At 37.7% G+C, this 18238-nt stretch overlaps 1 protein-coding gene across 4 annotated transcripts; it reads left to right on the forward strand.

Moving 5' to 3' along the window:
* The first annotated feature begins 144 nt into the window (after positions 1-144).
* Positions 145-17178, forward strand: znf280d (zinc finger protein 280D). 4 transcript variants are annotated; one of them, XM_058782549.1, is made up of 18 exons: positions 145-263; positions 917-1079; positions 1165-1391; positions 1628-1730; positions 2275-2508; positions 6304-6366; positions 6452-6537; positions 8691-8917; positions 11241-11398; positions 12497-12597; positions 12673-12819; positions 13437-13571; positions 13689-13900; positions 14306-14446; positions 14526-14588; positions 14689-14807; positions 14899-14926; positions 16096-17178. In XM_058782549.1, the coding sequence occupies exons 2-18, from the start codon at positions 917-919 to the stop codon at positions 16523-16525; spliced, it is 2637 nt and encodes an 878-aa protein (XP_058638532.1). In that variant the 5' UTR covers positions 145-263; the 3' UTR covers positions 16526-17178. The 4 variants fall into 4 exon arrangements, with proteins under 4 accessions (XP_058638532.1, XP_058638534.1, XP_058638533.1 ...); XM_058782551.1 differs by having other exon boundaries at positions 6304-6351; XM_058782550.1 differs by having other exon boundaries at positions 2278-2508.
* The last annotated feature ends 1060 nt before the right edge of the window (positions 17179-18238 follow it).

Raw genomic sequence — 18238 nt, forward strand, 5'->3', positions numbered from 1 at the left:
CGACTCATAATGTATTCGTTATAATCAATTTATTTTCTTCTCTGCACACAAATACTTTATGATATGTTCTGTACTTTAATGTTGTCCTAAACTTGGACTTTTCAAAGTGTCGAAAAAAAGTCTTGTTTCTGTGAGAGACGTGAGGGTCTTGGTCTCAACAATAGCCCCTCTGAGATTTCCCATGAGCCTCCGCGCTTCATGCCGCTGTGAGCGTGTCTGAATCAACACTGATGTTGTTTGTAAATAATCCGAGATTTTAAAAGGTAAAACCGAGTTTCGCTGTTTTCATCCGAAATGTTTGCTTATGTGTTATCGTAACAAAGCCAATGAAGATTTCCTGTGTGATTTGCCGTTTCTCTCTGCAGCCGCTTGCTATTTTTCTTGCTTTTTAGCATGTTAGCATCCACACAGAGCCGACCTGCCTGCTAACGTAATGGATTTAGGAATAATGTGCTAGATCTGTGTCGACGTGTGAATGCTTCTGATTTCTTAGCATTTATGCACTTCTTTCATGATTGCATTTCGATTCTAAGTATTACCTAGGAGTAAATGGTGCAAATCTGAGTTAGCGTATTAGCCGGTCTGTGTCCGCAGTAACAGTCTCGTGTCTGCAAGAGGTGGATCACAGGTTTTGCATCACAATAGTTGGGTTTTTAATCTTAACATTAATAGGTCTGGATATATCTTTCCCTGTGGGAAGCAAAGATAATTTGGTTCTGACACAAAACTTGTTTTGTGGCTTTTCAGTGATCTATATAGCGCCTTAGTTTTGCTGGAATCTCAAGCTTTAGCTGGCTTTTATTGAGGTGAAATTGTGCTGGTATGTCTAAACCCAGATTATGATGTAATTTGTGGCTTGTTGGTATAATTTCATTAACCACATAGCATTGCACTGATATCTTTGGTTTCCTTTTAGATGTCTGAGCTGTTTATGGAGTGTGAAGAGGAGGAGTTGGAGCCATGGCAGAAGACAGTCCCAGAAATCAATCTGATAGATCTCGATGACGATGACGATGATGATGAACCAATATTTGTCGGTGAAATCTGTAGCTCCAAGCCTGCGGCCAACACAAGACAAGGTATGACTCTCTTTTAGGTACACTGGCACTTCTCTTCTGGTCTTGTACTTAAGATTGTTTGCTCATCGTTTCTTGTGATCTTCAGGTGCTGTTAACCAACAGAACCAGCGAAATGTCCCGGTTCAAAAACCTTCAACGTTGGCATCATCACAAAAGCCTCCGCAAGCTCCGCCGAACCCCGCTAGGGTGGCTACAGGTCCTACTATCATGGTCAGAGGTGCTGCCCCGTCAGGAGGAAATCCTATCCTCATCCCTATCAATGCAACTCTAGGACCTCAAACGGCCCCTCAACCCATCATTATTAACAATCAGGTAACTTGACTTTTCTTTGACTTTCTCAGGTTAAATCTGTGCTTAACAGATGCTAAGCTCTATGATAGTTACTTTCTGATAATAGTAGCCATTAAGGCTTCTTCCCAATAGGGTTGCGTTTTACATTAGTTATAACAAACATGCATAAATTCAATTTGGATTTATTAATGTGTGTCGCTGAATTTGATTAGGGTACTGAGGGTACTTTTTTTCTTTTTTCTTTATCATTTCACCAGGGTTACATTGTGGCATCACCACAGAACCTCAACAGCAGCACCTCTTTCATCAGCTCTTTGGGGTCACAGTATCCACCAGGAACCACTCTCACAGTTGTGCCAGGTATAAATGTGTCTGTGTAGATTTTTAGTTCTTGCTACACTACCATTCAAAAGTTTATGGTTGGTAAGATTTTTAAACGTTTTTGAAATGCATTTATTTGATCAAAAATACAATCAAAACTGTGAGATTATTGCATTTTAAAATAACTTTTTTATTGTAATGTGTTTTAAAATGTAATTTATTTTTGTGATGCAAAGCTGAATTTTCAGCAGACATTTCTCCAGCCTTCAGTGTCACATGTTCTTGCAGAAATCATTCTAATAGTCTGATTTGCTGCTCAAGAAGCATTTTTATTGTTGAAAACATTGCTGCTTAATATTTTGTGGAAATCATTTTTCATGATTTTGATTGTGACTAAAACGAGTAGTATTTATCTGAAGTAATTTTTTTTGTAAAATTACAAATATTTTTGCAGTCCCTTCTTTGATTTGTTTGTGTCCTTGTTAAATAAGTAATAATTTCTTTAAAAATATATGAGTGGTAGTGTATGCTAATGAGTGAATTAGTATGTGTGTCCTTCATTACTTTGTGTTTGTTTCTCAAGCAGCAGGTCAGCAGATATTGTCGCAAGTCGCTGTCACACCAAAGCCGGGGGTCATTCATAGGCCTCAAGTGCAGCATATCCAGGACAATGTGGTGACCTTGTCCAATGTACAAGCCCCAGCTAACCTTTCTTCTCAGTCCCACACTACTTTAGGATCTCAAAACACAACAGGCATCATATCAGCAACACTAGCTAAACAAAAAAATGTATCCCTGCAGACTATGAACAGCAAAGGTAAGCCCATGTGTGGATGGATAAGCTATATCAGTGTATCCACTACTTTTACCAGTAGATCTATTTTCTAGTTTAGTGTTATTTATAGGGCTGCCACTAACGACTATTTTTATTTCGATTAATCTCTCGACTAATTTATTGATTAATCGATTAATCTAAACCGGGTGTGTCTCACTCGTCCTTAAAAGTGAAGCTGTGGGCTGTTTGATCGCCCCCTGGTGGCTGGCTGCAGTACAGGTCATAAACCCCGCCCTCTCTATGTAAACGAATGGGACTTCAGTCAAAATAAAAAAATTAATTACACTTCCAATACAATTTTCCGAAATATGGTTTTGATCATTTAAGGCAGGGCTATTCAATTGGCGGCCCGCGGGCCCAATCCGGCCCTCCAATCATCATCATCCGGCCCGAGGAAGAGTACGCAGGTTGCACATTGGCCTTGAATTGTTCTTGCATTAATTAGTTTGTCCACAAGGTGGCAACACTGGCCCGGGCCAGCCAAATAGAAAAGGGAAAGACGCAATAACAACAATCTACCGGAGACCGCAACATCAATAGATGGCAGTTTTGAGAAGGCTTATGTGAGGGAGTTATGAGATATCCACAATTCTAACGTTAGTTTAAACAAGTTTAAAGACAGTGTTATCGGTCATAACTTCTGGAGAGAAACAGCGCCGACCTTTCGAAGATTTTTATCAAAGCAGGAAGAATAGTTTGAAAATCTGCGCGTTTGGCTGTTACTCATAAACTGAGCCGCTTCAGACAAGCGCACCAACCTCTTCAATAGACAAAACCACACACAATGATGTAAAAATACATGGTTTTCGCGAGTTACCTCATAAACACAGTCTTAAATCAGTTATAAAATCCTAAAAGACCGTGAAGAGTTGGATATGTGTCACATCCGCGTCATGTGCATCAGGTTTTATTAAAGAAACAGCGCTGCTTTTAAAATGAAACCTGCTGCAATCTGTTATTGATGTAAATCAAAGAACTAAAGAAAGAGAAATCACTCAACTGCTCTAGTCACTGATTAACTTTTGTAGCTCGAATAAAGAATAATCAATATAGCTTATGCATACAATTTATAGTTTATGTGAAGATTGTTTTAAGTTCACTTATAGAAAATTAGATTTTTCAAAGCCTATTAAATGTTAAAAATAATATAACATTTCAATTATACTGTAATATTAAATGGCTATAATTAATTGCTAAAATTAAAGGGAAAAAAATTTATTTAATAGAGACAACAGTAACATTATTTGTATACTTCTTCATTAATAACAGGCTAGTAAAAAAGTTGCAATTAAACATATTTAAAATATACCATCTTTTTGTTGTTTCTATATTAATTTGGAAGTTCAGTGTGAAAATATGACAACACAAATATATTAATATTCGTTTAGTCACATTTTTAAAATTAATTACAGAAAAAAAGTGTAATTATTGTTTTTAATTGAATGGCAGACAGCACTAATGTTAACCTTTTATAGATGTTAATGTTGGTAATATTGAATTTTACTGCTGAATATGCATTTAAATTTAATTTCCAATTTTATAAGCCCCCGAGAAAAAGATTGGGATGGCCCCCCACCCCCTTGGCCCCCTTCAAATGTTCAAATCGAAAATCCGGCCCTCAAATGAAGTTAATTGAATAGCCCTGATTTAAGGTAATTGTTATCACGCTGATATATGTTCAATTGTTCATTTTTGTGATACGTTTGATTTTAGCTAGTAATTTGATGCTATAAAAACGGGGCGTGTTGTTATGGTCGATTGGGTCTGCGGGAGTTTGATTCCGCGGCTCCACCTCACGACTCTACTGCGCAGACTCGGGCTCCAAACGAATCTCTACTGCGCAGACTCGGGCTCCAAATGACGTCATTTACTCAAGATGGCAGCGGCCATACTGAGATGTATTCGCTTCACTTTTCTATAGTGGAAGGGAAGCGGAGATGCGTCGTCCATCTTTTTTACAGTCTATGATCTAAACGATTAATTTCCCACAAAAAAATCAACAATTTTACTTATGAATATTTTATTAAACCAAATGATATCCAAATGTCTATGAAATCCTTTTTTAAAGCATAAGTAAAGTGCAACATAGTGCAAGAAGCAAGTGTCCATCTCATAGTCCAAATCACTGAAATCAATGTTCAGTATTATAGTGTAAGAATGACAACATATCCACGTGTTCTAGTCTACTAATAATAAAATTATAATCAAAAAACACTTTTTAAAGGAGTATTTACCAGAAATATTATTTACCAGAATTTATTTAGGTGAAAAATGTAAATGTGCAGTATTTCTGGGAAAAAAAACTTTTTAAAATATAAAATCAATTAATTGGAGATGCTTTTGATTATTAAAACTTAATGGAACCATTAAAATGGAATCCAGAAAATAATGGAAAACAGAATTTGGTACAGATAAAACTGTAAAACTCAATTAATTAGACAGGCTTTTTGATTAATAAAATTTAATTTGACCATTAAAACAGAGTATAGAAAAATTAAAATGGAAAAAACTGAATTTGGAAATAAAACGGATTTCATAGGGCTCTATAATTATAATTACTTTTTTTGTGGTAATAAAAATAGATGTAAGTGAATGATAGCTTTTAAAATGACTTAAAATACATATATAATAGCAATGATGCAATAATAATTAGTTCAAATAAAGTATTAATCAAGAACTCGTATGGTTTTATTGAACAAAACTGTTAAAATACATAATGTATTATAAACAATAGAGCTAATGTAGATTACGCATTACAACAAAGGCCTGCAGGGGGCGCCAGCGGCCTGACTATTGTTTTTACACATTACTGCGCGATCTAATCCTTGTTTAATATTGGTCTAGCACCATTTAATTCAAATGTTCACTTAATCTTTAATATTTGGCCATTTCTTTAGAACAGAAATGCTATAGCCACTGTAATTAAATGAATATGTGGACATTAAAACGTGTAAACTCAGAGTAAGGGTTTGAGCTTTTATTTTGAAATCGTGATGTGTTTGCGTAGATTTATAAATGATTTACTTTATAAATCTGGTGAAATGGCGCACGGTGCGTTCCCAGATGAACGTTATAATAAACCCAAACTCACAACAACATGCAGAGATGGAGTTTGAGTCGCTCCACATGTAAATGATAACAGTTTCTGTGGAGCTACTGTGAACGCTGTGTGACGCACGTACGTAATGTAAATAATTAAAGCGCATATACTGTAGTAGAACTGCATCGCATATAATCATTTAATTCATTGCGTTTGTGAATTCTCAATGATTTTTAAATGGGTTTAATATATCATGCAGCCTTGGAAAAATGGTCTAATAATGTGTTTTATGGATTCTCGTCCGTGAAATGCACCACTTCCGGTATTTTGCCGGTTAGTCGACACGGGCAAAATGAAGTCAACGATTTTTAAAAATCGACTAGTCGACTAAAATCGAAGAAGCGCGACAGCCCTAGTTATTTACCGAAGTGAAAGGTTTATAACCAAGGTTTGAAATTACCACCCACCCACCATCCTGCCAGATTAATTTTTCCTACCCACCCACCATAATTTTTGGAACTGCAATTAGACATAACAGCAACAAAATTGGATTTATTCGTTGTCCATGTACTAAGCTACAATAAAAAAAAAAATCAATTGCAAAAATACACCAAAATCCCAAGGGCCCTCTCGCTTTTCTGAAAGATGTGAAGGTTGTGTTTGTGAAAACTTTTTTTTTTTTTAAATTTTCTTTGAAGATGAAGATTTGATGGGATGTTTCTTTTTATGACCCACAGATAATGGCACAATGATAAATGACACAAACAACGGTGGGTCCAAAGGAGGTAAGCTTGACATGGGTAGGTTTTTGTCCAGTATGTGTTGCAGAATTTCCAGAAGCAACAATCTCTGTTCATCTTTTAAACTTTTTTCCTTCTTTGACAGCTGGAGAAAATGATTTCCCCTTCAAAAAGAAATGTCCCAGGTGTCCGAATGTGTTTGGCTTTCAGCCTTTAAAAAATCATATGAAGGTTGGTATGTTTTACTTTCTTTTTTTGTTTTCTGTGTTAGCAACAGCTTTATTGAACGCAATCAGGCAGTGTTACATCTCAATATAAAAAAAAATGGTTATTACATCTGTAGAGTGTCATCTTCATTGTCCTGCAGACAGTTTTATTTACAGTGCTGTGAAAAGGTTTTTGCCCCCTTCCTGTTTTTTTTTATTTTTTTGCATATTTGTCACACTTAAAAGATTCAGATCATCAAAGAAATTTTAATATTTACACAAAGATAATGCAAGTAAATACAAAATGCAGTTTTTAAATTATGATTTCATTTATTATGGGGAAAAAAGCTGTACAAACCTGCCTGGCCCTACATTAAAAAATAATTGCCCCCTCCTGTTAAACCATGAAAGAACTGCTATTAACCACATTATTTTAGAAAGCGGAGTTAAATTTCTCTAGCCACACCCAGGCCTGATTACTGCCAGACCTGTTGAATCAAGAAATCACTTAAATAGAGCCTGTCTGACAAAGTGAAGCATGTTTAAAGAGCAACACATCATTCCGCGATCTTAAGAAATTCATGAACGGATGAGAAACAAAATAGTTTACATGTATCAGTCTGGAAAGGGTTATAAAGCCATTTCTAAGGCTTTGGGACTCCAGCGAACCACAGTCAGAGCCATTATCCACAAATGGAGAAAACTTGGAACAGTGGTGAACCTTCCCAGGAGTGACCGGCCTACCAAAATTACTCCAAGAGCACAAAGACAACTCATCCAGGAGGTCATAAAAGAACCCAGAACAACATCTAAAGAACTGCAGGCCTCACTTGCCTCAATTAAGGTCAGTGTTCATGATTCAACAATAAGAAAGAGACTGGACGAAAACAGCATCCATGGGAGAGTTCCAAGGCAAAAGCCACTGCTGACCAAAAAGAACACAAAGGCTCGTCTCACATTTGCCAAAAAATATCTTGATTATCTCCAAGACCTTTGGGCAAATATTCTGTGGACTGATGAGACAAAAGTTGAACTTTTTGGAAGGTGTGTGTCCCGTTACATCTGGCGTAAAACCAACACCGCATTTCATAAAAAGAACATCATACCAACGGTCAAACATGGTGGTGGTAGTGCGATGGTCTGGGGCTGCCAAGACCCGGATGACTTGCCATAATTAATGGAACCATGAATTCTGCACTCTATCAGAAAATCCTGAAGGAGAATCTCCGTCCATCAGTTTGTGACCTCAAGCTCAAGCGCACTTGGGTTATGCAGCAGGACAATGATCCCAAACACAGCAGCAAGTCCACCTCTGAATGGCTGAAGAAAAACAAAATTAAGGTTTTGGAGTGGCCTAGTCAAAGTCCGGACTTAAATCTGATTGAGGTGCTGTGGCATGACCTTAAACAGTCCTTTCTTGCTTGAAAACCCTCCAATGTGGCTAAATTAAAACAATTCTGCAAGGAAGAGTGGGCCAAAATTCCTCCACAGCGATGTGAAAGACTCATTGCCAGTTAACGCAAACACTTGATTGCAGTTGTTGCTGCAAAGGGTGGCACAATCAGTTATTAGATTTAGGGGGCAATTACTTTTTCACATAGTGCCAGGCAGGTTTGGACAGCTTTTTTTCGCTTAATAAATGAAGTCATCATTTCAAAACTGCATTTTGTATTTACTCGGGTTATCTTTGTGTAATATTAAAATTAGTTTGATCTGAATCTTTTAAGCATAACAAATATGCAAAAAATAAAAAACAGGAAGGGGGCAAAAACCTTTTCACGACACTGTAGTTATGAGCTGTGTGGGAAGCCAAACACTCCAACTGAACCAAGTAAATGGCAATTTGCCATTTTTTTACTATATGTAACTGACATTTTTGTAGCTCTCGGAATAATTCATTGCATAAATGAGATGTCATCTTTTGCAGTGTTTTAAATAATGACATTTTCTTAAAGGGATAATTTACCCAAAAATGAAAATTCTGTAATCAATAATTTAGCCTCGTTTTTCTAAACTCATAAAACTTGCATAAATGATGATTGACTGATTAACTAGAAAATTAAAAACGGCAGTTCATTTTAAAAAATGTTGCCGCCTCCTGATGTAGAGACAGATATACTTTATTGATTCCTCAGCTGAAAAGCAGTATTGAGATGTTATGACACTTTTTTTCTTCAGCTGTGCTGCCCTGAGTTATTAGACTCTGTGTTCCCCTCAACATCGAAGCCTGACAAACAAGCCAGTGCACCGAAAGTCTATGAGTCTGACAAAGGCAAACTCATCATGCTGGTTTCAGACTTCTACTACGGGAAATGTGAAGGGGATCCATCTCTGATTCTCAAATTCAAGTCCAACACCACCTTCAAGTGCAACAGCTGTTTAAAAATGCTCAAGAACAATATCAGGTATTTTTTGAGTCTGAGTTATGCAAAAACCTATCAGGTTACACATTTTTTTGAAGTACCATCTTTAATCAGCCAGGTGCAGAGGTGGTTGAAGCTCTATAGACCTTAGTCAGGGTAGCTGCAATTTAGTTTGTCACGAATGAAAACTATTCAAACCGTCCCAGTCATTTAAGTCTGCTTTTATTGTATAATTGTTTTGGTCTGTGAGGGAGCAACATCACGCATGCGGTTTAGACGGAACATTGCTCATGAGAGCCATTAGCTACTGGAGTCCAGAGATGGAGAGAGCAATAGTTAGAGAAAGAGAGACCTCATCACTGGATTCCCCCTCAGATGGATGACATTATCAGACCCCCGTTCCCTCTAGGGGCCCCAGATGAATAATGGAGGGTAGTTTGGCTGCTATAAGAACTGTTCCTGTGATTAAATAACTTTACTCAACCACGGCGTGAGAAAAGCCTCAGTAAGCTCCTTTTAATGGGGAGGCGCGTTTGCAGCGCACCCCAAGTTCTGGCGGCGGGGGTCACAGTTCAGCCGCATAAAAATCCCTATTAGGGAAGCTGAGGTTGCAGAACGTGCTGACTGAAAAATTGGCTGCTCAACGTCAGGGCACCAATGGCAGGTGAGGCAGAGAGGATAGAGGCGGCCTGCACATCACATCATTAAACAAAGAAGCAGCGCAGTATAATTGCCGGTATTATAATGGCTATTATGCACAGTTAGAACATGAACTTTAAGTAGAATATTTGCTAATTTATCTCTTGAAAACCCTTGGGAGCTCAAACACTTCTTGAGTACACAAGCACAGGCCTCGCACTGTTCAAAGGTGACTTTTAATGGTGTGTGTTTGTAATTTGGCTAATTATATTTAACTGCGTATGAGTTTTATTTTGTATTCCCAAAGGAAGTGGAACATTAGCTACTTTAACTTTGTCATTTTCCCTTCCCTTCAGACGTGTTTGATGAATGACGGTTTATGATGAGTTGATAGTTCATGTACTGCTCATTTGTATCTTGAAAATCCAGAGTAATCTATAGACAAAGCTGTAGTATGACCCGTTTCAAAAATAGGATGTGAACTTCGGTTGCAACATCTGAAACTGTGATTCTCAAAGGATGTTATGTGTCTATTTTTAGGTGCCTTTTGAAAAGCAAAAGGAAACTCCACTCCTGAGAGAGCAGACACTTTGTAGTGGTTTACCTGTTTGAATGTTGTACATCTGTTTGACATTCACTTCCTCGCACATCAAAGGCTTTCCTGTTTAGTTGTCACACCTTTGTCAACGGCGGTCTCGCTTGTGTCAGACTGAGTTCTCCCAAGACGGCAGCTGTTTGTGGAGCAGGGCATTTACCTTAAAGAGTATCATTAATGTCGCATGTTGCAGGTGTACCCAATGCCTTCTGACTCTCACCACAAGCTGACTTTTTGGTTGGGTGTCACACCTACTGACTTTTTTTTTTTTTTTTTTCCTTTCTTTTTTGGTTTTGCAGAAATCTCTGCACGCACGAACAGAATAGATAAGATGTGACAGACTTAATGACTCTGACACTTCTCTCCAATCATCTGTCACATGAAACTTGCCAAAATAGATGCATGAGTGCTGCATGAACATAAACATTGTGTGGATGTTCATTGGGTTTAATTTAATTTTTCTTTACGCTGTGAATGTATGTGATTGTTTATCAATCCTTTCAAGGCTTTGCTGAAGCTTCAGTGAGAACATAATTTATTAGTTATTTAAGGAAAAGATCCCTTACACAATCACCATCTGTAACAAGCATTTGTTGTATGTGGCTTTGCATTTGTAAAATTAAAGTAAAATTTGGGGTCATTGCCAATGCCACTAGAGTCTGCCCCTCTGTGTGTGAGGGAGTTGGTCGCTGGGGCTGTTAACGCCCACCTGGTGAGAGATGTGGCTCTCTTATCCTGCAATGACTTTGTAAACTGAAAATTAGTTAGGCCCTGTCCCAAACGGCACCCTAAACCCTCGCGGTCTTCCTCTGAGTCCGCACTATCGTGACGTAATACTGCTTTGACTGTCGGGTAGAAGTCTGCTGCAAAGCTCGCCCCAGTATGGGCTCGGCAGAAGTGCGGATGAAAGGGCGCATGGTGGCTGCAAAGTAAAATGACGAATGGGACACCCTACAGTCTTGTGGACTTAGCGGACACGCGCATGCAGTGGCCATTGTAAGTCCGAAAGACCGCAAGTGCACATGAAGTGTTCCATTTGGGACAGGTCCCTAGTGAGAATGCCACCCGTATTCGTTTGTCATGCCATTCTTTGCTCCTCCTCATCCCCCTGTTCTTTTTCCTCTCACTCAGGTTCATGAACCACATGAAACATCACCTCGAGTTGGAGAAGCAGAACAGCGAGAGCTGGGAGAGTCACACTACATGTCAGCATTGTTACCGACAGTATTCAACTCCTTTTCAACTGCAGTGTCACATAGAGAGCGCCCACAGTCCCTTCGAGTCCACCAGTAAGTCACAACATTTCAGTCACAGAGTCTTTTCTAGTGCTGTCAAGCGATTAATCGCGTTTAATCACATTCAAAATAAAAGTTTTTGTTTACATAATGTGTATACTGTTTATATTTATGTGTATATATAAATACACACACATACAATATATATTTTGATAATATTTCAATGTATTTCCAAGTATATATTTATAATCATATAATTGATATTTTATATATATATATATATATATATATATTTTAAAATATATTTTTCTTAAATATATACATGCATGTGTGTGTAATTATATATACATAATAAATATACACAGTACGCACACACATTATGTAAACAAAAACCTATTTTGGATGCGATTTAATCATTTGACAGCACTAGTCTTTTCCTTTTTAAGTGGGTTGTTCTTGGCCAGAATAAAGGCCTGTTCACACCAAGAACAACTGTAATGATAACTATATTAGTGTCCACACCAACGTTCTGTTTGTTATAAGTGCGTGTTGCAGTTTTGTCGTCTTCCGCTTTGAATTATCAAGCTTTTTACATTCAGGTGGATTCTGATTGGCTGTCAGTCTTTTTATTGTTCATCAGATGAAAAAATTGGTTCCGAAGGTAATTCCAACAATATCATTCCTGTCATCATTATAATTGTGATGTGGCTGTTCTCACAGTATTAGAGCGATTATTAAAAGCCCAAAAAAAAAAAAAAAAAAAGTAATGTGAGTGTGTAACAGCGATAGAGACGATCGTTAGGTTAACTACGCCTACACAGGTCATTTAGCTAAAACTTGTGCTACAAAATTACATTGTTATAATACATAAAGCATCAATTTCACATCAAATTTAATATTTTACACAAACGAAGCTTAAAAAAAAAAAGGAAGATACTTTTGCTGAATTGTTTTTTTTTCTGACCAAAATCACATGGACACCCATCACATCATAAATGATTTTCAAACTAAAGTAGGAAGTTTCCTACAGGATTGGACGTTATGTAAAAATAGTCAGTGATTTTGTAATTGAAATGAGAATATTTCAGCAGAGGGGAATAAGTTGATGGTTTAGATATATTCTAAGTCTATTGTTATCTTTTCTTTCCCCAGCCAACTGTAAAATATGTGAATTGGCTTTTGAGACGGAGCAAGTGCTTCTGGAGCACATGAGGGACAATCACAAACCTGGAGAGATGCCCTATGCCTGTCAGGTAAAACTTCATCGTTGCTCTATGCAATTTGTATTTCAGATACTTGGTTCTCACTTTGATTTTGCTCTCTTAAAGGTTTGCAACTACAGGTCCTCCTTCTTTTCTGATGTGGATAACCATTTCCGCACAGTTCATGAAAACACTAAAGACCTGCTTTGTCCCTTTTGCCTGAAAGTCCTTCGCAGTGGCCATATGTACATGCAACACTACATGAGACATCAAGTGAGTGTAATACCTTGTGGAAATGGATTTATTGCCTATTTCTTGCTTACTAATTTAAACCAAAGGCTGTGTATATGAGTCTTTTTGACACGTTCTTGGATAAGGCATCATCTGTCTCTTTCTGTGGATTTGGAGCTTGAGACTTCACTGATCTGAAGTCAGCACAATGTGCAACTCATTTGTGTGCTGCCCCATTGGCTCTCACTCTAAGGTTGGATTGATTTGGTTGTCTGCCGAACACCTTGGTGCAATATATAACAGGCTGACAGTGGCGGCTTTCTCTATTCACCTTCCCTGGTTACTCCTTATGGGCTTTTCCCTGGCAACAGCAAACCAGATTAACCACGAGTCATATTGGCCAAGAGCAAGATTTGTAACAAAAACAATTGTGCATGTGGTGGTGGAATGATGCGGATTAGAGACCGCCAATTCATGGCATATTCCATTACAAAAAAGGGCCTGAAACTCCACCAAAAAAATTTATATAACATATGTAACATTACATTTTTTTAGCAATTTTGTTAATAAACATCAAAATTAAATGCGCAATTTAATTGTTTTATGTAACTTGTCACTTAACTTTGTATGTTATGTATTTCTTTTGCTTTGTTTTCTAGAAAAAAGGGATTCAAAGATGTGGAAAGTGCCGACTAAATTTCCTCACCTATAAGGAAAAAGTGGAACACAAGACACACTTCCATCGAACCTATAGGAAGCCTAGAAAACTTGAAGGACTGCCTCCAGGAACCAAGGTCTGCTTGAACACAAATCTGTATAGGAACCATGTAATCTAAAATATATAATAAACAACATTGAATAATAGAAAATATAATAACAAATGATTAGCATTATTTAATCTTATATTTTAGGTGACGATTCGGGCCTCGGTTTCTGGTGCGCCAATGGGTTCTGAAACTTCAAGCAAAGCCTACATCGTACCCACAAGTCCTGAAACGACCAAACAACCTGTTAGAATAGTAGCAAACACAACCAAACCAAACGTAAATGGAGGAAAGGCAAAGACCACAAACCAATTCAGCTGGAACCGAAGCAACCAAAATAATGAGCTTAAAAGTTTGAAGTGAGGATTCTTAAGCCCAAAGTATACTTCAGTTTTGATACGAATGCTTAGCGCATGTGTACAACCGAATACACAAGTGCTCATCGGCACATGATTCTGTAGTTGTTGTCGTGTCCAGTAGTTTGTTGTTATTGTTGTTCAGTGTCTTGTTTTTTTTTTTTTTTTTAATGTGAAGCAGTTGGCCAACTAATTAGTGCAAAATAATTAAAGCATACAGAGTATGCGTGATTAGAAGAATCTGGCTTTGTCTGTACAGTATGCACATACTACTACGCTCATAATGAAATTCACAGCATGCATGCCTAGCGTACACGTAACATCCAAGTATACTTTAGGATTCAGCTGTTGCATTGTGTTGTATTAGAAGCCTGTTGTTTCATATTAACAAGTGTTTATTTTTCACAGACTTCCAAGTGGAGGAAATAGGTGTGTTGAGTGTCTCTCAGAGGTTATGGACCCTTATGTTCATTATCCTTTATTGCTGAGATGCAATATATGCAAGTTCAGATCGAGTTGCCAGAAAGCCTTCAGACAGCATATGTTCAGGTAAGGGGAAAACTTGGATGAATGAGCTATTCCAAATGAATTTAATCAGATCTATAGATGGTGTTCTGTTCATCTGCAGGTTTCACAACAATTCTTCTAAAGTACGGTTTGGGAAGGTGAGGAAGGCTCCACGTGGATTGCGGTAAGTTTGGATCTAGTATGTGACGGTTAACTGTGATAGAGGAGTTTATTTGTGTGATATTTGCAGAAAATGAAAGTAATTTTTTCTTCTTTTGTTTAAGGAGTCTAACGCTGGTGTGTCTCAAGTGTGACTTTCTGGCAGACGCCTCTGGCGCTGACCAGATGACCGAACATTTGCTCAACAGGCCGAACCATTCCTGCCAGGTCATCATGGAGCCAGGTATGGTGCCCAACCAACTCATTGTAAAAAATATTTTTTTCTTTGTGATGTCAGATTTTCTTACTTGCATACAATTTTTATTTATTTTAAGTTTCCAATGGAGGATCAGAAATGAACAGGTATGGAAGTTGTTTGTATTATTTTTTTAGCTATTTATCAGTTTTCAGTTTGCATGCAATTAAGCTGTATGAAAGGTTAGGGTTTTCTTGCTATTTAAAAATCCCATTGTTGTTAATTGTGAAAGCTTGTGTCTGTTTTAAAAAGTTGGTGGTGCTGCTCTCTACTTTCTGGTATGCTCTCATTGTTAAACACATGATGTATTGGTGTACAATGACACCATATGCTTATTTGTATTTTTGTTAAATGGAGAGGTTAGAGCTGTGAAGAGAGGAGAGTAAAAATAGACTGGGAAGTGTACCTTTCCTGCTTTAGACAAATTACCTTTTCTGATGAAACGGGTGTGAATACAGACCCTCTGACCTATGAATTGTTTGGAAATATCATTTATTATAAAAAATTATCTCTGTTTTTTTCATTAGTCTAATTGGGATGCCTATTAAGTGGTATTCTGGAGACCTTGCTTAAATTAAAACAGGAGTTTTTGCATTAATTAAGGCTGAAGAACATATTCTTATTAATGTGGACCACAAAGAAAAGCTCATGAGTTGCTGCGAAAGGCAAGTGGGAGAATATTTGTATTATTGTTTGTTCTGTCGCTTTTTATTGAAAAACCCATAAAGAATCTATTCAAAACAGAGGAATCGCTACATACTTGGACATCTTCAGAGTTTTTTTATTTTTATTTTTTGTCATGTCTAGTTTGTTATGACCTATGTTGGTCAGTTGAGTGCCAGTGTGAATTTAATGAAATTAAGATTTTTCCTTGCCCCCATTTCCTATTACCATAATGCAAAAAATTGTTGTAATGCCTTTAATGCAGTGAAATAACATTGAGAAGAATAGGAATTAAAAATAAAAACCTCCGATAAAACATCCAAACACATTGCAGTAAGAAAAATGTTGGTAATTGTTATAAAGCTATAAAATTTTGCAAATGATCATAAAACATTCTTTATTGTATTCATGCAAAATATTTTTTTCTGACTTTTGAGGTGAAATATGACCTTTTTGTAGCAGTTGTTACCCTTTTTATTGTAACTAAAAATCTGAAACTGAAATTTTTGTATCAGTCAGGTGATTTTACATCTTATAATCTTAAAGGAGCATTGTTTTCTCAGTCTATTCATGTTTCTTTGCTTTTCTCTTGTTGTTACACCTCATAATCCAGGTCAATGGAGACCCACGCTAACTCCAAACAACTCCTCCTCATTAAACCTGATACTGAGGCTAGAGATGAAACCGAACCCATTCAGATCAGTGATGTACAAGCTATACCAAACAAGGAAAACATAAAGGAGGATGGGTCAGAGGTTCTTGGAGCTGACAAATGTGACCCAGACGAGGTGAAGGATGACACAGTGGAGGCTGCAACCAATGATGTGTCAGTAGAGGAATCACCCAAGAGCCTTCCCTCTCACTCACCCGTCAGCCCCCTTTCTGCCCTCACAGATGAAGGTGGCGTAACTCCCTCGGATTTTCTTTGTAAAACTGATGGAATAGAGTCTATGAACACTGACTCGCAACTGGAACCTCTCACTCCATCCAAGGTCCTTGAGGATGACGCCACTGAGAACTCCCAAGTGGAGATGGATGGTTAACTGCAACCCGGAACAAACAGAACCGAGGATCTCTTAAAGCATCGCAAGACTCTAGAGGCAGCAGAGTTTCTTGCTGACTCATTCTCCCTCCTTTTTAAAAAAAAAAAAAACAAGCATTAATAGGAGCTCTTTTTCTGACTCCAAAATGAAATGAAAGCATACTGTGCTAAAACATGACTTTGAAATCTTATACTATATGAGTACATTATTTCTGTACTTATGTAAGGTTTGTAAAGAAGCACCCTCTAGATTGAAATTGGGTTGCAAAGGCAGCAATGTGAATGTTCTTCGATACTTATGATTGTTTTGAAGTCCGTCTGTCCACATTTGTGGTGTCTGTTTGGACTCTACTGATGATCACAAAGCAGAGACATAACAGTATCCGACTTGGAGCTTATTCCCACATCTGCCTTTTCGAGTGGTGGTTTTCATAGGATAAAGAACAAGTACAACGGTTTCTCAGTATACTGTATTTAGGAATGATAAAATGCGTCCTGATATTTTTTTTTTTTTTTAGATTGTGTTTAATGTATTGTTATATGTACTTTATCTGGATAGGACCCTGCATTGGGAATCATTTCTCATAATCAGACTGAAAGCATTGTAGAAATCTCATTAATTTGTCTTAATCAGTAATAAACTTTTATAACATATTCACTAGAGTTCTGCTATTTAATATACAGGTGCTGGTCATATAATTAGAATATCATCAAAAAGTTGATTTATTTCACTAATTCCATTCAATAAGTGAAGGTTGTATATTATATTCATTCATTACACACAGACTGATATATTTCAAATGTTTATTTCTTTTAATTTTGATGATTAGAGCTTACAGCTCATGAAAGTCAAAAATCAGTATCTCAAAATATTAGAATATTTACATTTGAGTTTGAATAAATGACCATCCCTACAGCATAAATTCTGGGTATCTCTTGTTCTTTGAAACCACAATAATGGGGAAGACTGCTGACTTGGCAATGATCCAGAAGAAGAACATTGACACCCTCCACAAAGAGGGTAAGTCACAGAAGGTCATTACTGAAAGGTGTGGCTGTTTACAGAGTGCTGTATCAAAGCATATTAAATGCAAAGTTGACTGGAAGGAAGAATTTGGGTAGGAAAAGGTGCACAAGCAACAGGGATGACCGCAAGCTTGAGAATACAGTCAAGCAAAGCCGATTCAAACACTTGGGAGAGCTTCACAAGGAGTGGACTGAAGCTGGAGTCAGGAAAAGGGCTACCAAGCCACTTCTGAACCAGAGACAACGTCAGAAGCATCTTACCTGGGCTGTGGAGAAAAAGAACTGGACTGTTGCTCAGTGGTCCAAAGTCCTCTTTTCAGATGAAAGTAAATTTTACATTTCATTTGGAAATCAAGGTCCCAGAGTCTGGAGGAAGAGTGGAGGCACAGAATCCATGTTGCTTGACGTCCAGTGTGAAGTTTCCACAGTCAGTGATGATTTGGGCTGCCATGTCATCTGCTGGTGTTGGTCCACTGTGTTTTCTGATGTCCACAGTCAACGCAGCCATCTACCAGGAAATTTTAGAGCACTTCATGCTTCCTTCTGTTGACAAGCTTTATGGAGATGCTGATTTCATTTTCCAGCAGGACTTGGCACCTGCCCACACTGCCAAAGGTGCCAAAAGCTGGTTCAATGACCATAGTGTTACTGTGCTTGATTGGCCAGCAAACTCGCCTGACCTGAACCC

This window comes from Onychostoma macrolepis, chromosome 07, assembly GCF_012432095.1.
Source record: "Onychostoma macrolepis isolate SWU-2019 chromosome 07, ASM1243209v1, whole genome shotgun sequence".
NCBI classification, from domain to species: domain Eukaryota; kingdom Metazoa; phylum Chordata; class Actinopteri; order Cypriniformes; family Cyprinidae; genus Onychostoma; species Onychostoma macrolepis.

What these genes read in the sequence shown, in the direction of transcription:
- znf280d (XM_058782549.1), top strand. Translation starts at nt 917, where the DNA reads ATGTCTGAGCTGTTTATGGAGTGTGAAGAGGAGGAGTTGGAGCCATGG. An exon ending in AGATGCCCTATGCCTGTCAG is followed by an intron (nt 12,598 to 12,672) that starts GTAAAACTTCAT and finishes GCTCTCTTAAAG; the next exon opens with GTTTGCAACTACAGGTCCTC. An exon ending in GACTGCCTCCAGGAACCAAG is followed by an intron (nt 13,572 to 13,688) that starts GTCTGCTTGAAC and finishes CTTATATTTTAG; the next exon opens with GTGACGATTCGGGCCTCGGT.